The following is a 21,756-nucleotide window of genomic DNA, read 5'->3' as shown; positions in this document are numbered from 1 at the left end:
AACACTAGCTGTGAAAAATGAGCGAAGTGGTATGGAAAGTAGAACAGTCTCTGAAGTATCTGGGAGGTAGCCAAATGGAGTCACTGGCTACTGTGCTTGAGAATTATAGCACCAGGGTTCAAGCAGCACATGGAAAACCAGATTCTCTGAAAATCCCCAAGGCGTCCCCGTGTGAAACCAGTCTTCTGGCTGGGGTTAAACAGAGCACAACCATATTAATAAAATTGCAACCCAGAGTTGCCCTTTGACAGTGAATTATTGACCTCAATAAAGGATTTTAGCATAAATGAATAAAGCTGCACTGCAAAAGGGAAAAAATGGAGCTGTATCTCGCTTGTTCTTCATACATCCATTCTGTGCTTTCCTGCAATGCAGAGATAAGCTTTTTTGTACTGAGAAGCTATTGACAGAGTCCTGAAAACATGTGCAACGACAGGTAAGTAGTGTCCACCTACTTGACCACAGAGGCCAATGTGGACAGCCCTGAGGGTTTTAGTTTTTATAGAAAAATGGCAGAAATTGTGCAATAAAAACTCATAAATCCCTCACCAATATTCACCAGATGTTAACATTTGGCCTCATTTGCTTTTGCTGTCTATGTATTCAGTGTTTGCTGTTGCTGAATCATTAGAGCAGAAGCTGTGAATCTTACTTTTTATGAATCCTTCTTCATTAACCTGAAATTTGCTCCCCAAAAGGTAAAAAACATTTTGGGGTTTTCAGCAGTATTTAAAACTTTTCCATTTAACTTTTAGAACAGCTTTTAGTTTCAAAGACTGACCCTGGCTCTTACTATAACTTATAAAAGGCACTTAACCTTTCTCAAATTCCCGTTTCCTCATCTGTTGCAGGAGGTAATTACATCTATATCCTTAGGTGGCAGCAAGGATTAAGTTAAACAACATAGAAAATGCTTCATGTTTTCTATGTAACCCCAGTATTCATGGTACCAATGGAATAACATCAACTCAGCTCCTCCTAATTAGGAATTAGCCCTGAAACCATGTTCAATCTTTTTTTAGGTATTTGATGGTGCCCCCGGCAGTGCTGGTGTTTGCAGGTACTCAGTAAATCATTAGAGAAGGCAGGGGGCCTCTGTGCATTTCTGTGATCCAGAACTGCCATCTCTAAAGCGGTGGTTCTCAAACTCTAGTGGGCACCAGAATCCCTGCTGGGGTTTAGCGCTGCCTTCAGCCAGGGTGTGGTCCCGGAGACCCGGTGGGCTCCCTGCATGAGGCCTGCTTCTCCCTCTGCCTGTGTCTCTCTGTGTCTCTCATGAATAAATAAATAAAATCTTAAGAAAAAAAAAAAAAGATCCCTGCTGGGCTGTTTAAAACTGAGACTGCTGCCCCACCCCCCTGCTTCCAGCATCTCAGTCAGTAGAATGGGCCTGGGAAGCTGCATTTCTAACAAGTTCCCTGGTGATGCTGAAGCTGCTGGTCTCAGGACCACACTTTGAGAACTTACTGCTCTAAAGCACGGTAAAGCTGGGCAGATGTGTTTCCAGGGGTTTGCACGTGGGTGAAAGCTAAGCTTTATAAAAGCTTTACTCTCTCAAGTTGTGCTTCAAAAAACTAAATGCACATACAAATCACTTATACATGGATTTTTCTTCATTAGGTTTGGGGGTGCGCTCATGATTCTGTTTCTAAAAGCACACAGGTGAAGCTTTTGCAGCTGGTCTGCTGACTATACTTTGAGTAACAAGGATGAAAAGCACAACTCATGGCTATGCATCTGATTTCTACTAAAAAAGTAGAAAAGCTGTTCCCTATTTATTCCTAAATATCCCAAACTTCTTGCTCCCGGCCAGCAGCTCTTCAGATTACTTGGATGGTGAGTTCAACCCTGCAGGAACGAAGGTATGTTTAGTTGTTTTGTTTTATTGTTAACTGATAATAGATTTAAATGAGTTTACAAAAGTACGTACAATGCAGAAAGATAGGTGAGAAATCTCTGCTCTGCATTCATGGCTCTTGCCGACCCAAGAGACAAAATGCCTTCCGGAGAGGGGTACTATTGACCCGTCATGTAAAATGCCCAGTGAATTAAATCATCACTCTCTCTCTTAACTTCATATTAGAAAAAGACATCCCTCAAATTTTGCAATTTTTTTGACGGTTCATGAATACTTTTTTTAAAAGATTTTATTTATTTATTCATGATAGACACAGAGAGAGAGAGAGAGAGAGAGCCAGAGGCACAGGCAGAGGGAAAAGCAGACTCCATGCAAGGATCCTGATGTGGGACTCGATCCCCGGACTCCAGGATCAGGCCCTGGGCCAAAGGCAGGCGCTAAACTGCTGAGCCACCCAGGGATCCCCCATGAATACTTTTTTAGAGTTCATTCATTCATTCATTCATTCATTCATTCATTCGAGACACAGAGACAGGCAGAAGGAGAAGCATGGTCCCCATGGGAAGCCCAATGTGGGACTCGATCCCAGGATCCCAGGATCATGACTTGAACCAAAAGCAGCCGCTCAACCACTGAACCACCCAGGCACCCTCGTGAACATTTTAATAGCACTTTCTATTTAGTCACATACCATTTTTTTACTTATCGATTGATTGCTAACATGAGTTCAAAGCAAGTATGCAGTTGTTTTTTATACTGCAGCCAATCAGGATTTAAAACACAATTGCCATCATCAAGTCTTAATCTTCAAAGAATAACATCTCTAGGAGGTTGGTCTGAAGACATTCAGATTTGACAAGTTTTGTAGGTGTTCCAGAGTTAGGGAGCACAGACAATGCAGTGACTTTCAAGTTTTTTTCTGGAATCACTATTTGGATCTTTCCAACAAGGTTTTTTCTCCTACTTGGCAGTAAAGGAACACACATCCTTCACCGTCATGCTTCAGCCCCTCTTACAGCTGGTTCGGGCTGCAGACAGTCTGGGCACTGGCTCTTCCCTCTGGCGTCTTGGCCCCTATAAGGTAGGCGAAAATGGCCTTGCACTGCGCTGCTCTGCGGCCCAGCTGAACTCCCCAGAGCGGGACTCGCTCATCTACTCCCAGTGGCCCGTTGGGAGGCTCCACCACTCACTCAGGTGGGGGCCCCCAAATTAAGCATTTTTTGATTGGTGAGAGACAAAGGCAGAAGAACTAGTTCAGAGGTAGATCTATTAAAATTTGTCAATGATGTAGTTACATAAAAATACATTTTAAAAACATGGCAGATTTCAAAGATTAATGGCCTTGATAAGATATTGCTTTCATTCAGAGAAGGAGTGATTAGCAATGGGGAGCAGTTTTGGGGAGAAGGAAGAAGGTTTGGGGAAGATTAATAATGAACTGGGACCCCTGGGTGGCTCAATGGTTAAGCGTCTGCCTTGGGCTCAGGGCGTGATCCCCGTGATTGAGTCCCACATCGGGCTCCCTGCATGGAGCCTGCTTCTCCCCCTGCCTGTGTCTCTGCCTCTCTCTCTGTGTGTGTCTCTCATGAATAAAATAAATCAGTCTTTCTAGAGAGTGGAAAATGGAATAAGGATGTTTAATCTCAATTAGACACTTAAAAAATCACGTCGAGAGCTTGTTCTAACTGATTATTGGGCTCCACCTCCAGAGCTTCTGATTCTGTAGATGGTATGGAGCCTGAAAAAATCTATGATTCTAATACCTTCCTGCTACTGATGCTGCTAGGTCCGTGGGGATCATCGATTTAGAATTATTGATTTAGATCAGGTTTTTGCAACCTTACACAGTTGACATTTTAGGCCAGATAATTCTTTGTTGTGCGAATCTGTCCTATGCTTTATTGGATGTTTAACAGCCTATCTGGCCTCTACCCACTACATGCAAGTAGCACCCACAACTTGTGACAACCAAAAAGGTTTCCACGCGCTACCAAAATATCCCCTGAGGGTCAAATTGCCTCCAGTTGGGAACGACTGCTTTAGATCATTTAACACATCTGAAAAACACTGTCTGCAGGTAAATCCAGAATATGGGAGGGGGTTTGGTCTGGAAAATGAAGAGATGCATGAGACAATGGAACAGAGCCTTCTGTGTAGTAACCCGTGCTCTTTGAAATTAAATTCCAGATTATGAATGAGGTCTCAAATATTAGCTTTTAGTGAATTAGCCCCAGAAAATCAACTTGGAACTAACCTCCACTATAATTCCAAGTTGTTTTCAGGTTTCAGCATTCTGGAGCCCTGAAAATCCTATCTAGTAAATTATCCCCAATTCATGAATGTAGCTTTGTCTTCTAAAATACAGGCTTCCTGGATCATTGCCTCAACTTTATTTAAGTGCCCTCAATTATGACTTCCTTATTCTGAAGGCCCTGCCATTTGTTTGGCAAAGCAATGTTCTTTTTTTTTTTTTAAGATTTTATTTATTTATTCATGATAGAGAGAGAGAGAGAGGCAGAGACACAGGCAGAGGGAGAAGCAGGCTCCATGCCAGGAGCCTGATGTGGGACTCGATCCTGGGTCTCCAGGATCACACCCTGGGCCAAAGGCAGGCGCCAAACCGCTGAGCCACTCAGGGATGCCACAAAGCAATGTTCTATACCAGGTTAGCAAATTTAAATATTCCATGCCCAGAAATGTTGTTTCCTTTTGTTTCTTATTTGTGTGCTATGGGCAACATGACTAACTCTTGCTTTTATCCAATCTGACAATCTCTTTCTTCTAATTGGGGTGTTTAGATCATTTAGATATAATAAGATTATTGTTAGAGTTTGGTTTAAATCTACCAACTTGCTCTTTGTTCTCTGTCTCACCTCTCTATTGTTCTTTCTCCTTTTTTCTGCTGTATTATTTGAAAATGAAAACAAATATTTTATTAAGATGAAACATACCTGGCATAAAATTACCCTTTTAAGATTTTATTTATTTATTCATATGAGAGAGAGAGAGAGAGAGAGAGAGAGAGAGAGGCAGAGACCAGGCAGAGGGAGAAGCAGGCTCCATGTAGGGAGCCCGACAAGGGACTCGATCCTGGGACCCCGGGATCACACCCTGAGCTGAAGGCGGTGCTAAACCGCTGAGCCACCGGGGCTGCCCAAAATTACCCATTTTGAAGTGAGCAACTCAGTGAGCATTCACTACACTCAAAGTTTGTGCAGCCACTACCTCTGTGTAGTTCCAAAACGTTTTAATCACTCCAAATAAATCTTTTGCCGATTAAATATTCTCCATTTCCCCTCTGTCAACCTTCAATTTACTTTGTTTCCATTGATTTACCTATTCTGGACAGTTCATATAAATGAAATAATAGAATATGTGACCTCTTCTGTCTGACCTCTTTCACTTCACATAATGTTTTTCAGGTTCATCAACACCGTAACACTCCATTTAATGGCTCAATAATATTCTGTGTATGGATGTACCCTCATTTGCTTATCTATTTGTTAATGAACATTGTGGCTATTTCTACCTTTTGCCTATTAGTGAAGAGTTCTGCTATAAAAATTTGTGTACAAGTATCTGTTTAAATACCTGTTTTCAATACTTTAGGTACATAACTAAAAATGGAATTTCTGAGTCATAGAGTGATTCTGTCTTTAACTTTTTGAGAAATTGCCAAACTGTTTTCCACAGTGATTATACCATTTACATTCTCACCAGCAACATCCAATTTCTCTATATCTTCACCAAAGCGTAACTTTCCATTTTCTTGATTATCACCTATTTAGTGGGTGCGAAACGATATTGTATTGTGGTGTTAATGTGCATTTTCCGAATGACTAATTGGAATACTGTGATTTATAATAAATAGATATTTGGTCTTCAGTCTGTTTCTGGCACAGAAGTCCTAAAACACTTGAAACTTAAGTAATGAGAGTGATAAAGGTGTCTTTTGTTATGTTAATGAGATGACTTTTGGACCACATCTAAGGATGGGGGCTGGTTGCCAGGAGAACCAACAGTGTAATTAGAGGGTTGGAAATGTTCCTTAGGTCTCATCCCCCTGATCTCCGGGGAGGGGAGAGGGGCTGGAGGTTGAAACAATCACCAGTGGCCAATGACTTAATCAAGCACGTCCAGGTAACGAAGCCTTCACAAAAACCTGCAAGGACTGAATTTGGAGAACTTCCAGGTTAGTGACCAGGGGTGGGAGCGGGGGTGGGGGGGTGGGGGGGTGTTGGAGGGTGGCAAGTCTAGAGAGGGAGAGCAAAGAAGCTCCATATCTTTTCTCCACCCCTTCCCTATGCATTTCTTCCACCTAATTGTTTTATAGTTATATTCTTTTATAATGAACTGGTGAACTAGAAAGTAAAATGTTTCTCTGAGCTCTGTGAGGGGCTCTAGCAAATTAATCAAGCCCCAGGGGAGGGGGTTGGGAGTACCTCTGATTTATAGCCTGGGCTTGCAACTTGTGTCTGAAGTGAGGCTGGAGGGCAGTGCTGTAAGATTGAACACTTGACCTGTGGAACCTGATGTTTTCTCTGGGCAGATAGTGCCAGAATTAGGTTGACTTCTTGGATACCCTGCTGGTCTCCTAGAATTATTTGCTGGTGTGAGGAATACCTTCCTCCCCACTGCACCCACCTCCCCCCCCAACACACACATTGGAAATTAAGCCTCAGAATACCAAAAGACTAATTATGCTGATCATTTTTTCATGTGTTTTTTGATATTCATATAGATCATTTTAAAAATAAGTGTCTATTCAAATCCATTGCCCATTTCTTAATTGGGTTTTTTGTTTTGGTGAGTTCTAAAAGTTCTTTACATATTCTGGATACTAGACCCTTATAAGGTAAACAATCAGCAAATATTTTCTCCATTCTATTGGTTGTCTTTTCACTTTCTTGAATAATGTCATTTAATGTACAAAATATTTTAATATTCATGAAGTCCATTTAATCTATTTTTTCTTTTATTACTCATGCTTTTGGTATCATAGTTAAGAATAATTGCCACAAAAAAAAAAAAAGAATTGCCACATATGAAGATCATGAAAATTTACCTGTATATTTTCTTCTCTGAGATTTATGGTTTTAGCTATCATATTTAGGTCATTGGTAAGTTTTTAGTTAATTTTGGTAATAGTATGAAGAGTATGAATCCCAACTTCATTCTTTTGCATGTGGATATCCAGTTGTCCTAGTACCATTTGTTGAAAAGACTATTCTTTCCCCCATTGAATGGTCTTAGAACCCTAGTCAAGAAGCAGTTAACCTTAACTATGGATTTACTTCTGGACTCTCAATTTTATTCCATCAGTCTGTATGTCTGTCCTTATGCCAGTCCCAAACTGTTTTGATTACTGTAGCTTTGTAGTAAGTTTTGAAATGGGAAGTATGAATCTTCCAACTTTGTCTTCATATTCAGGATCATTTTGCTTATTTAAATTTTATATCAATTTGAGCATTGGTATTCCAATTTCTTCAAAAAGTCATTGGAATTGTGATAGGGATTGTACTGAATATACAGATCACTTTTGGTCGTACTACCATCTTAATAACATTACATCTTTTAATCCATTAACATAGAATGACTTTCTATTTATTTAGGTCTTATATTCTTTCAGCAGTGTTTTGTACTTTCTAGTATGGGCTGAGGTGGGGGTGAGGGTCCCAGGGCTCTCCACACAGAGGGCACCCTGGCAGGATAGCTGAAGCTGAGGTGGGTGCAAACCAGTATGTCCTGAGGCTCTCTGCAGAGATTGCTCCCTGGCAGAGCAGCTAGAGTTGGGTGCAGTGTGGGCCATGGGGTCCTGGGGTGCTCCACACACACCCTAGGAAGTTGTCTGGAGCTAAACTGGTAGAGGCCTGGAGTGTTTCGGGGTGTGTCTTACCTGTTACTTTAGTGAAACAAATGGAGCTGTAGTGCATGCTGATGAGGGGTGTCCCACTGTTGCTGTACTGTGCTGGGGTGACTTGGTGTGGAGTTGCTGGGGCTGGTGTTGGCTAGGGGCCCAGGGCTCCTGACATGGGAGCTGCCTTGGGCATGTGGACTGCTTCCATCCATGCTGTCAAGACGGATGGGGAACGTAAGCCATGGCACTTAGCGGCCCCTCTGACCAGCAGAAGGTTCCGGCAGCTCTCCCACCATTTGGCAACATTCTGAGGCTGGCTCTTTGTTCTTTTTGTTTTAAATTCCAGTTAATCTACAGTGTAATATTAGTTTCAGGTGTAAAATTTAGTGATTCAGCACTTCAATACCTGGTGCTTATCACAAGTGCACTCCTTAACCCTCGTCACCTATTTAAACCATCCCCTCACCCACCTCCCTTCCAGTAACCATTAGTTTGTTCTCCGTGGTTAAGGGTCTGTTTCTTGGTTTGCTTCTTTCCCTCCCGATTTTTTTTTCTTAAATACTACGTATGCGTGAAGTCATATGGTCTTTATCTTATTTTGCTAAGCATAACACTCTTTGACTTCATCCATGTCTTTGCAAATGGTAAGATTTCACTGTTTTTCATGGCTGAGTAATATTCCATTATATATTTAAATATAATATGTAATCTATATATACACCATATATACCACCTCTTTATCCATTCATCAGTCAATGGGACATTTGGGCTGTTTCCATAATTTGGCTATTGTTGATAATGCTGCTATAAACATCAGGGTGTGTGGATCTCTTTGAATTAGTATTTTTGGATTCTTTGGGTAAATACCTAGTAGTAGAATCACTGGATTGTTGGGTAGTTCTATTCTTTTTTTGAGGACCTCCACAGTTTTCCAGAGTGGTTGCACCAGTTTGCATTCCTACCAACTGTGTAAGAGGGTCCCCCCCTCTCTGCATACTTGGCTAGGGCTGGATCTTTTGTATACTAGTTGCTCTTTTAAACCAAAATGTTTCTTCTGTGCCCTGGAACAGGAAAATTTGTTCAGAGTCCCCCAGTACTCTCTCTCCCCACTGCAGTTTGCAGTGCTAGAGTGGGGGTTCCCTTCATTACCTCATCAGGAGGACTTTTAATCCTGCATGATTTCATTAGGTTTGTTTCCTTATATTTGTCTTCTCCATCAGGAAAAGTTGTTGGAATATGAGTAAACTACTGTAAGTTAACAAAACCAACACTAGTAAAAGACTTTTCACTTGGAATTCATATATATTTATATATTCTAGCTTATCCTGCCTTCCTATGAAAGGACTTGAGGCTAATGTTTACAACTAAGTGATATAAGAAAACATAACTAAAGCAATTTGCCAAGGTATGACATTTGCTATAGGGATCTTCTGATCTCTTCCTGTGCATGCTGATGAGAAAAGGCATCCTCATGTGGGTACCATCTTTTTTCCCAGTTCTAGAATAGATGACTTTTGGGAAACATCAAACTACTCCAATATTCTTGCAATCAAAAACAAAACTCAAAATAATAACAGACAAGTATCATTTAATAGTGCTTTTATTTACAAAGAATTATTTTTATTTGGCTGTTTGGAAAACCACTAACATTTTCACTTTAGAAAACATTAAATAAACAAGATGTCATACAGTACTCTGGATAACTTCTGTCAGTTTAGTGCAATGTATTATTGGCACCTAAAAGTGACATTTTCAATGATTTCCCCCTTTTCCTTTTCAGTTGTGCAGTTACAGGACCACAAAGGAAATGAATCATTAGCAATGGATCTAAAGCCCTACTGCCTGGCCCCTACTCAAAGGCTCACTGATTTACATCCAGCTCCGGTCCTGCCTCCACCAAGTTAAATGACCAAAGATACCCTACTGTAACTATTAAAAAAAAAATTACCATTTTGTGGAACCTGGCAAATTCCAATTGATAAAGAAACTGAATCACAGTGGTTAGGTGAAGCAAAGACCCTGACAGAGGTGTTGAACATGGCACTCTTCATCAGTGGCCATGTGAAGTGGTCACACACATTGCAGAGAGAACGCACCAAACAAAAAACTCTCCAACTTCTGTTCTTTATTATGGTATCTTTAAAAACCCGAAATACCATCCACTAAGCAAATGAAAGGGTTATCAAGAAAAAAAAAATGAACCCAAACACATTACAATATTATTAAGATACTAAAATACATGTCCATCATACTCTTAAGAATACTGAGATTTGTCTTCCTGTTTTAATCCTGCTGGGTTTGCCATAGATCTTTTAGTGAGCTCTGCATTTGGTGGGCTTTTTCCCCTTTTGATTTTCCTCCATTAGGGACCAAGGGGTAAATGCCTAAATTAGACCTTGGCCTCATCCGAATGACTCAATTTTGAAGATTTTCATTACATAGTAAGAGGATCAAAACGTCTTTTGGAAGATTCCGTAATCTGTTATTCCACCTTGACATAAGAACATCTGTAGCCATCTTAAATAAACAGATTTTTATCTAATTTTTAAAAAGCCTCAAAGAAAGTGAGACAGAAGAGAAAGAGAGGGAGAGAGACAGAGATTCACTTTTTTTTTTTTCTTAAACAAAGTATTCTAATTTAATAATTGTCCCTGCCAGGAAATGGCCCCTCACACTCCAGTCTAGGCCTGTTTCCTCCTGTTCTATTCTTAGCACATATGGAGAACAGCTGGTCACCATCCTCTCTGTACCAACCATTCATACACTTGAAAACCAGCAATGGTTTACCCCTCAGTCTTCTCTTCTCCACGCTGGATAATCCCAGTTCCTTTAATTTTTCATCATAGATCTTTTTTTCCAACCCTTTAATCATCTTTGTGATTCCTGGCAAAAACAGCAGAAAATAGTTTGATTACTTAATCAGAAATGAAGAAAAGCCTCAGGAGTAAGATGCCTCATTAAAGTTGTGTATTTTTTTTTTAATATAAAGGTAAAATATCCAGGAAGGAAATGTAGTTGGGGGTTCCTAGATCTGAGAATTGCAATCTTGTCCTCTTGCTCCAATGTGTGTGTGAATCCAACAAAATAATGCCTCCAAGCATAGGACCTGCTTCCTATCCCCGTCTGACAAGAGGCACATAAGTAATGAGCTAGACCTGCCTAAATGTATATGGACTTAAAAGGTAGCATGAAAATCTGTTCCCACAGAGCTTCCCCCATGCTTCCCCTCACCCTTCCATAAACAGAATCTTTTCTCTGAAACAATCAGAACTTTTACAAAGCTTTTTACAGATGACCAAAGAGAGCCATGTTATTGTAAAAACTGTTGGCTTTAAAGTATAACCTGAAACAGTGAGGGTTTTATATGTTAACTGCTGCTTCTCGTCTACCTGAATGGTTCGCTATCCTTTACAGTGATCAGAATCAAGGCCATGAAAAAAATTCATCCCTCCACTACCACCCCTGACATCTCTTCCAATTTTCTCTTGCGGCCAAAATAAGGTCATGGAGCTGGATGACATTTCACTGGGTAGTTTTTAATTCAAGAAATCACAAGCTGCCTTTTCCCTTGCAACTAGAGTCTGTAAATACTAGGAAGACATAACTACTTAATACCAATAGCACATTTACACAAAACACAATACTACTAACGAGGGATTTCGTGCCCACTCTACATAATCGTCTTTAAAAGAAAAATACAGATAACGAGAAATAAATGCATCTTGATATGTTACACACCCTTCTTTTATAAAGTGAATGGCAGTAAAAGTCAGAGTTCAGGTCAGGCCAGAGCTAACAGGCTAAAGGGAGAAACCAATTTCACAAGCACATTGTACAACATATCTTAGGGGAAGTCAATACTACTCGTGGTACAACACTGAACAGCTAACAGAATGGCCATTTGCACAGATTTCTTTTGCAAACTTCTCCCATCATTTGCTACTAGGAATACCTCCTAACCGGGACGAAGGATGGCACACATGTCAAAGGCCTTCCTAAAGAGACAAGGATGGAGGATAACACCCAAAGCTGGCTTGGACGTGTCTACAGGCACCCCTTGTATTTCAAGGGGACGTCACTTTTCATTGGAATTGCACAAAAGCAGGCCAGCAAGGTGTGGGTCACCCACCCGACTTTCTCCTGACCCACTGACCCCTGCGTATCCTAGGCCTGATAAGAGGGAGGAGGGGATAGGAGGTGAAGATTGGAAAAAGAAAAGAGCAACAGGGCAATTCATTGCTAGTTGGGAAGTTGCTCGTGTTCCTCGGAGCAGTGGCCTTTTCTCAGGCTCACATCATCCAATCCAATCTCCCCAGTGTGGCCACGCCTCTTTTCACCTCTGAAGATGACCTGGGGAGAGAACGCACACACAGGTCAAGCCTCCTCTGCCCCTTCCCAACACCCGCTCATTTCGCGAAATAAAGGCAAGCTATTCCCCACAACCCAATTGTGAACTTCCTCAACAGAAGGGAAGACTGGAACAGAGCCGGTGTCACGGGAGCTCGCCTCTGGGTACAAACTAAAAGTGGTAAACTCTTAGACCAGGTCACTCAGAAGCAGTTACTCTTTAAAGAAGCTGTTCTGAACGACAGACTACTTCAACCTCGAATGCTTATGAGGTGGACACTTTGCCAAAGATTACCAAAATTAGAAGTGAAAAATGCAATGGAATATAAAGGTATAGAAATAAGAGCCAAAGATCTGAAAGATCATAATCATGCAGCCCATCCTAGCCGTTGGCTCCTTCCTCCTTGGGCTGAGCCGGCTTTGTGGCCTAAAATGGATTCCAACTAACACTCCAATCTAATCACGGTGCTGCTTGACTTCTGTAAAGCACACACACTTTCTTGTATTTTATCTTCTGCAGAGGGTCCCTTCTCTTTTAAACTTTTCAATGCAATGATCTGAAATGCCTTTATTTTTCCAAACAATATGAAATGTTTTTTGAAGAGTAAAACAAATCCAAGACAGATAAAAGCTATATTAGCGGAGTCCATCCCTTTCAACATAGTTTCTAGGAACCTATCGTCATAGATGCACAATCTTCTAATAGCAAGTATGAATATGAGCATAAAGATGCTCTTCCAAATACCTCATTTCGGTGGGATGCAATAGATCATTTAATTGTTTTCGATGACTTGATTACTTCAGATAAAATTTATATACTCCGTCAAAGCTTTTCCCACACCCTGTCCTGAATAGAATAGGACTTCCCAAGCATATTGTTCTGCGCTTCCACCCAAGGCTGCTTAACTATGATCTCTGAGGCAAAATTAGACTTTAAAGAAATAGTTCAAAAAAGAAAAAAATACTTTAGGGTAACTCTGAAAAGTAAAGACGTTTATAGAAAAAGGGAAAGCAGGTGCAGTTAAGCTCACCACCTTCGCCCTTACAAATTGTTCACTTTTTTCAATTCCTGAATTCTTTTTTCATTAAAAATAGAGGATTTTCACCAGCGTGAAGGGAGAGCGGTGGTGGTCATAGGTTGCAATGAAGAAGGGAAGCAGCAGCAAAAAGGGATTATAGGAAGAGTCATGAATGGGGTTCTCATACCCAGAAAGACCCAAACCTTCGTGCCTGAATTAATGAAAAGAACAAGGCTTCTTCAAGCCCGGACCCTAGAGTTCTCCTATGAAAGGAGAACCCCCCAGCTCTGCCTCCTTTGCGGTTCTACTTACGCTCTTGACGTCAGCCCCTCGCAAGGTGATCTGTGTGTGCCTCCAGCCATGGCCACCATTTCTTCCCCACAGGGCTGCTCCGTGGGCACCGTGTTTTCTCACAAACACCTGGAGCGTGCCGGAGTGCAGCCCAGTCACCTTGTGCCTGAACGACAGGCACAGGTCCCCTGAATGCAGGAGGTGGCCGAGAGGTAGCACCAAGCGAGCGGCTTTTCCCCCTGGGCCTTTGGCTCCCGACACTGTCAGATACTGTCCACCTGGAATGGGAAAAGCAGGGCTGTGTGTGCGTGCTGGCAGCGCTCTCCGGCACAGCACGGGCGCAGCTCGACTGACGCAACTGCAAACTTCCAGATTTTTGGAGAAAAATAGGGCTTACTTCTATCCCTCCCTTATAGTCTATGGCTGTGTGTATAGGAAAACACTTGGCTCATGGAGAATGCAAATCATGGCAAGGACACAATAATTCGTGATCCTAACACTATGACTATTTCCTGTCGAATATGGTCAGACATACACAGGCAGACACAAGCTCACACTCTCTTGATCCTCACCAACGTATGATTATGTTGTCAAGCTGGCTGCCTGCTTGACTCTAATTTGCCAGGGAGAATTTTTTATGTGGATAATTAACCCCCAGGCGGTAGAAGACACAGTAATCTAAAGGGGCACTAAATATGTTTATTCTTTCTTCTCTCCACTTAAAAAAAAAAATCTAAAGCAGGAAAGAGCCTTTGAAAAGGTAAGTTTGCTATGTTTCTTACACTGGAGTACCCCTAACCCCAAGAAGATGCAGAGGTGTTCTGGAATCCTCTACATCTTCCTGGAGCATCAATTTTATTTGTAGGTAAGTAGTTTAAGACATTTTTACATCAAAACAAATCTATACCATTATATATAATTAATATGTAAGTTTTTATTACATGTACATGTACACAAAATATTAAAAACTTTCACTTTGGACAGGTCACTTTGATGGTGTCTTCAGATCTCCAGGGCTATTGTTTGTGGAAATTTAAATTGTTTGAGGAAAGGGCCATTGTGGCGTAGGGGTGGGTGGGGTAGTTTAAGCAGCCATGAAGTGCTCTTCTCTTGCTTTTCGAGAGAGGGAAAGTGGCAAGTAGTATTTTGAAACTCAGTCCATCCATGTACAAATGATATTCCCAACTGTTTTATTACAGCCAACTGAAAAAATAACACTGCGTTTCAGCACTGAATTATCCACAAGAAATCTGTGGTTGGAATGTTGAACACATGTACCTGTTTTGGTAGAAACGCTACTTATCTGTCAGTTAGAAGATAAACTGTCCTTTCTTTCTTATGCTTACTCTGTATAAGGCATGATAATCTGGGGGATGTCCTATTCTTCCAGTGACTTCTCTGAGTCCCCGACCAAATGGGGGATCTGTGTATATTCTGCCTGTGGCTGACTCTTTAGGCTCTTAAACAGGAAGCGGCTTGGGCCCTGCTAACATGTCTTTGCATTTTTTTTTTTAAGGTTTATTGATTCATTCATGAAAGACACAGACTGAGAGAGGCGGAGAAGCAGGTTCCCTGCAGGGAGCCTGATGCAGAACTCGATCCCAGATCTCGGGACCACGACCCGAGCCAAAGGCAGGTGCCCAATCACTGAGCCACCCAGGCATCCCACTAATGTGTCTTTGAAGGAACATTGGCTTGGCCTGTTTTGCACCTGCAGAAGCTAAGGCTTGAAGAGGTGAAGGCACCCAAGGTGTCGCCCTGCCAATGAGGGGCAGGGCAATGGTTTGAACTCAGAACTGCCTGACTCCCTATTCAGCCCTGGCTCCTCTCAGACTGGAATCACTGGTTTATAGGTTTCTGTCCTCCAGAAGACAGAGACGGTGAACTCATTGGTATCAGAACTAACCTTTCCCCTCACATCACCCCATTTTATATCCTAGCATATGGTAGGGCTTTGATGTCATTTGTTGAATAAATTATGTCATAAGAATATAGCAAAAAAAACCACTTCAGGGCAACAGATCCTTGAGGCATGTACTTGACCCACCGAAAACACACACAGAATTTCTTAGCCTCCTCCCACCCCTGTGCCCCACCAAATTAATCCAAACAATACTGTGGGCCAAAACATTTAGATGGGGCTTAAACGTCTCCTCATAAGTCGGCTCTGAATCATCACAGGTATTTGGGTTAAGACTTAAGATACAAGGTTATTACAGCTAACCTGAAAGTTTTAAGAAAACAAGGATTACCTTAAGACCCTGCGGAATGTACACTAACATCACTATGCCAGACACGGCCTGCAAACAACACAACAAACCAAGGCATCCTAACAAGAGCCAAATAGTCCTTCTGTAGAGGTATTTAAAACTAAAATGTAAATCATGACAAATGAGGCTACAATTGCTCTTTCTCTGTAGAGCTGCTCTGTGGGCACCAGGTTTTTGTTTTACCATGAAGAATTCTTTCCCTTTTTAATAAAAGGAAGTGTTACAAGGGTGGAACAGTAGCTAAGGGGAAAACTGATCTAGCACCCCCAACAAGTTACCTATTACATAAAAATTTTACTTCTGATTCCAAGATACTGTTTTAAATATAAAATTAAGTATTTCCATGGTTTCGGTTTAAAGAGTCACAATATCTAAAGTTTGTTTTTGGATGTTTTTGTAAATAGTACATAGTGATAAAATTTAAATGTACTTATTTTTAACTCGACTGCTTCATGCCTTTAAAATTTCAATTTACAAAGAGAACAACATAATGTCCATTCCTTTATCTGTTAACTGTGTGGTCAAAAAATAAGGGAGTATTTTACAGTGATTTTTTTTTTTTTATATATTTCTTCGCTTAGCTGAGAAACCAGCCCAGGTAAAACAAATATCATTACAGTTTGCTGGTATTTACCTCTCTAATGCAAAAAGCTTAATTTTTTGTTTTTTGTTTTCAAGAGAAGTAATACAGTAATACTCACTGCAGGAAAAATGAGATAAATAGAAAAGCATAATGAAAATTTAAATATGCAATGATCCCAAAAGCCAGAGATAATTACTAACATTTTAACTTCTGAACTTCTATGTAACTATGTGAACACTAATGCACTTGAATATGAACATTTTTTACAGTGTAATAACTTTCCTTTTTCATTAAATATATCAGTCATTTTTCTATGTCAACAATATAGACATATTTCTAGCTCCAAGTATGCCATTAATAATTTAGCAAATTTTTCTTAATTTTATTTTTCTTTTGTAATTTCAAGTTTTATTTAAATTCCAGTTAGGTGGGATGCCTGGGTGGCTCAACGGTTTGGCACCTGCCTTTGGCCCAGGGCATAAACCTGGAGACCCAGGATTGAGTCCCACGTGGGGCTCCCTGCATGGAGCCTGCTTCTCTCTGCCTGTGTGTCTGCCTCTCTGTGTCTCTCATGAATAAATAAATAAAATCTTAAAAAAATAAAAATAAAATAAATTCCAGTTAGGTAACATACGGCGTAATATTATTCTCAGGAGTAGAGTTCAGGGATTCATCATTTACATATAGCACCCAGTACTCATCACAAGTGGCCTCTAAACTTTCACTTTTCTAAGATAAAATATCATAAAACAGTAAGACAAGCAAAAAAAAAAAATAGTTGTAACACATGAAAAGGACTAAGTTCCCTTTTAACATAAAGAACTTTACAAATTAATAATAACACACAAAATAGAGGGTATCATGGAAAAGAATTACTTTAAATATATGAAAAGATGGTCAACTTTTCACAATAAAAGAAAAATTAAAAGGAGATGCCTTTTCACCTACAAGCTTGGCAAGGATAAAAAAAATAGTTTAATAAGATCTACTGCGGATGCTTCTTAAATATTACTGGTGGGAGCATAAATTTATACAACTCTTAAGAAGGGCAATTTAGAAAACTATGAAAAGTCAAAATGCAAATTCCCTTTGACCTAGCAATTCCACATCTAGGAATTCATGCTACAGATATATTTAAGTATATATGAAATGATACATGTACGAGGCTATTAACTGCAGCACTGTTCTGAAATGTGCCTCAGTGGATGGCCCGTTAAATACAGTGTGCTACATCTAAGAAGGAATGAAATAACAGCCATAAAGAATAAGGGTGTTCTGTATGTACTGATGCAGGACAACCTTCAACAACAATGGCTGATACTGGGGCAGCCTGGGTGGCTCAGCAGTTGAGCGCCTGCCTTTGGCTCAGGGCATGATCCTGGAGTCCCAGGATCGAGTCCGATATCAGGCTCCCTGCTTGGAGCCTGCTTCTTTGTTTGCCTCTCTCTCTGTGGGTCTCTCATGAATAAATAAATAAAATCTTTTAAAAAAATGGCTAATACTATTTTAATGGTAACTGTGGGCCAGGCAGTGCTTTAAATGAACACATATGTTTAATAGATACTATTATTTCCATTTAAACAACTTGCTCAAGGTCGAAGCTAGTGAGTGATGGCACTAGGTTTCAGCCCAAGCCTTCTGGCTTCAAAGTCCACGCGTGTGTTAACTCTTACAGGATATAATATTTCAGTGAGGAAATCAAGCTACAGAGCAGGGTGCTGTTGTATAGAAAAAATGTGTTTTTGGAAAGATAACCAAGAAACTGGTTGCATCTGGGGAAGGTGACTGGGAGTCAGGGCTGGGGGAGGAAGCTTTTATTTTTGCTGTTGATTTTTCCATTTGCGTATATTTCAAAATAACGTTTAATGCTGTAATAGGCATACTTGCATGTACAGGCTGGCTTGCTTGCTATTTTAAAGCGAGTACCTTGTAGCTATCAGTAGCAGACATAGCCCTGAATCAGTTTCCTTTAACCCTGATCCTCAGGGTTTCAGGAAAAGGGGCCCAGAGGTCCAGCCTTGACATTTACAGAAGGGTGTGTCTTCAGGGCCACAGCCACAGGCCTGTAGCACGTCACCACATCTGTCAGCAGCAGAATCTTCCATTCCTTAGAGGCATGTATTAATTTCACTACCTCACCATTAATTTCAAGACTGAATGCGGTAAACACAACCTAGTAAGCACCGGGAAGAGCAGCTAGCAACTGAAAGTACTTCGCAGCTGTTTCTCAAAGTTGTAAGTTTGATGGTTTTCTTAGAGATATTAGCATGAGAATATCTGCAAATCTGGATGTTACACAAGAAATGCACTATAAATCAGTCATAACCGTGGAAATCCAAACATATGCTCCTTTACAAATATGGTATAGTCTAAATAGAAACAGTTGGCTTGATACTTAGATAATAAACAGAAATAATTTATTAAATTGGTTATATTCTTCTCTGGTCTTAGCCTGTGATGTACACACAGTCACGTCCCTGAACTTCCTAGAAGAAAAATAGGCACTTTCCATAATAAGGCTTATTAGTAGGTTTCCATCAGTATTTGGTTAGAATTCCCAAACATATTCTAAAAAGCTCAACAATTCTAGCCTGACATATGCCATGCACTCTTATCCCCACTTCCCCTCTGCCATCGTCCGGGCTGCCATCGTCCGGGCCTCCCACCCATTGCCCAAGCAATGGTGAGTCCAGCTGTTCAGCAATCTCTTTGGGAAGGCCTAGGGGCACGCCACTCTCAGTCAGAGGCTCTCCGAGGTGGTGTAGCAGATTTTCCAATCCAACCCTTATCTAATGCTCAAAACAACACAAAATGCCTCCACAACGGAGAGCTCCCTATTTCCATGTCATCCTGTTCTCTTTTTAGACAGCTCTGATGCTTGGAAGTTCTGAGAATGAACCAAAATTGATCTCCCTATGGCTTTCACCTACTGATCTGACTTCTCATCTGCTTGTGGTTCCAGAATAACTGTTGATCAAATATTTGATAAGCAGTCTTGCTCCATTATTTCTTCTCCAAGCTAAACATTCTTTTCTTCACTTGTTTTCCCACAGACTTTGAGATACCTTTCCAACTAGGTCGTTTTTTAAGAAGGGACCTACAGTTCTCTCTCTTCTTCTCAGACTAGAAAGAACCCACCAAAGTGAATTTGCCATTCTGGGAAAAAAATACCATATTTCTATGGAAATGACCCCACTTTTTGGCAGTGCTGACACAGGTTTCACTCATATTAATAATTTTTCACCCCTCTTATTTGAGTAACTTTCCCTTGCATCCTAGTAGCTATCAGCAGAAGGTAGGAGGAGAAGGGACAAGAGCAGAGAAAGAATGCCCCCCGCTTCGGGGGCCAGAAGTAATTGTCCGGGCTACCCAGTCACAGAAACAGTCACCACTTCTTTCAATTTATTTTATGCTATCATAGCCAAATCACTGCTTTAAATTTTTTGGTTTACAATTCTAATTTCCAAACCTCTCTTTCTATCAGAGGGCAAGTGGAATTTGGGTCACAACAAATTTAAACATTTACATATGTAACGAATAATAAAAAATGTTAAAATATAAAACTGGTTCTAAAATATAGTAACTAAATTGTAAAAATCAAGCATCTTACGTAGATTTTCTACATAGGATGCTCACATGGAAGTATAATGAATACTGAATTCCTCTGTGTTTATTAGCATGAATAACTCTACCAATGTATCTTACTTGAGTTATTCATTACGACCATGAACAATGCTCACCATTCTATCCTACATGACCGTTAAAGATCCTTCATTCTGTAGCCAACTACTTCAGGTCAGTGGTCAGCCAAATCTACAGGCCTGAGATCTGCTCAGCAGACAGCACACTATGAAAGGAGGGAGGCCACATGCAGTACAGGGAGGTCTAGATACAAAGTCCACTCTTCAGCTCTGTGGCCTCAGGCAATGTATACAAGCTCTGGGCCTCAGTACTTCCTCTGTGAAACATAAACAATATCACCTGCTTCACAGGGTAGGTAAGAGGATTGAGCTGAACCATTGAGATGATGAAGGAATCAGGACTACAGCAGATATTAAATAAATGATTTCTCTCTTAGCCATAGATATCTATGACATTAATAATAATGTCCTGCTCAGAGTCAACTTTAAATGTGTATGTGTGTGGGGCGGGGGGGCGGCACTAAAATTTATTTCAGGGGCAGCTGGGTGGCTCGGTGGTTGAGTGTCTGCCTTTGGTTCAGGTCTTGATCCAGAGGTCTTGGGATGGAGTCCCAAGGAGCCTGCTTCTCCCTCTGCCTATGTTTCTGCCTCTCTCTTTCTCATGAATAAATAAATAAAACCTTAAAAAAATAAAATTTATTTTATAGCTAAGATAAATCTAAAAACCCATCTGGAACTTACTGAGTATTCGTATTTTTAAAAACTTACCTCAAATTTTAATTTTTTTTAAAGATTTATTTCAGACAGAGAGCAAGCCTGTGTGCGCTCGCACATGTATGGGTGGGGGAGGGGCTGAGGGAGAGGCAAACAGACTCCCCTCTGAGCGGCTGGATCCCAGGCCCTGGAGACTACAACTGAGCAGAAATCCAGAGTCAGACGCTTAACTGACTGAGTCACGCGGGTGCCTTCAAATTTTCATTTTTAAAAATCTGCTCTGTTTTTACCTTAGAGGGACCTAATGAATATATTTTTGGGTTAATTTTTTTAATAACTTACTACTCAAACTGTGCAACAAGGACTAATGCCACAGGTATCCCCAAGGAGCATGTTAGAAATGCAACAAAATCTCCATTTTAACAAGGCCCCTAGCTGATCTGTATACACACTGAATTTTAAGAACTGGTTTAACAGAGCATATCCTCTCTCAAGTTAACTTTCAGTGTTTTGTGCTCAAACTATATACCTGAGATGCTACTCTAGAACTAATTTTTTAAAACACAAAACACACTTTGTCTTCATGTCTTGTATCTTTCATTCTTAAGTCTAGAACCAGGATATAAAGGAAAGAAAAGAAATTTCACTCCTCACCCTTCCATTAAGTTGGCCCCACCCATTAAAGATGTAATTACTGAGGGGAGGATAAAACCAACAACAATATGTAACTTTGCTTCCTCAAACAGGATGACAAAACATCATGTAAGCTCTGAAACTTTCTAACATTAGGAAGCATGCTATTTATGAATCTGATAATTTTCCAAGGAACTATGTCTAAATCTACCTCTCTAAAAACATTCTCTTGGGGAATAAGTGGTGGTAATTCATAACTAATTTCTTCAATGTCTAGATTAGATGTGAATATTTCTCTAGAAAAAAATTCAAACTTCACAAAAACTTGCAGTCTCTTCTTGCTATGTGTCATATCCTTAAAAAAAAAAAAAAAGGACATAACTGAGAAAACAACTAGGGATGGCCACCATGGCTGATGTAACATTATTTCTTTCATGCTTGGGAATGGGGCACTACAAGTAACCTGAAAATTATATGTTAGTATGAGTCTAAATGTTTTACTTACCAAATGTTTTGAGAAATTTAGCTGGCCTTTTAATGAAC

The 21,756-nt window shown here is 40.5% G+C and overlaps 1 protein-coding gene across 4 annotated transcripts in view; it reads right to left on the bottom strand.

Annotated features, from left to right (window-relative positions):
- Positions 1-9,299: 9,299 nt before the first annotated feature.
- Positions 9,300-21,756, bottom strand: part of NPNT (nephronectin) — a 76,417-nt gene continuing 63,960 nt past the window's right edge. For all 4 annotated transcript variants that reach the window (XM_041758679.1, XM_041758680.1, XM_041758681.1 and 1 more), the window contains 2 exons: positions 13,394-13,650; positions 9,300-12,065 (listed from right to left, as the gene is read on the bottom strand). In XM_041758679.1, the coding sequence (XP_041614613.1) occupies positions 11,955-12,065; positions 13,394-13,650 (368 nt within the window). In that variant the 3' untranslated portion in view covers positions 9,300-11,954. The remainder of the gene's footprint in view (positions 12,066-13,393; positions 13,651-21,756) is intronic.

This window comes from Vulpes lagopus, chromosome 6 (genome assembly GCF_018345385.1).
Source record: "Vulpes lagopus strain Blue_001 chromosome 6, ASM1834538v1, whole genome shotgun sequence".
Lineage (NCBI taxonomy): Eukaryota > Metazoa > Chordata > Mammalia > Carnivora > Canidae > Vulpes > Vulpes lagopus.
This window is presented reverse-complemented; position numbering and strand designations above follow the sequence as displayed.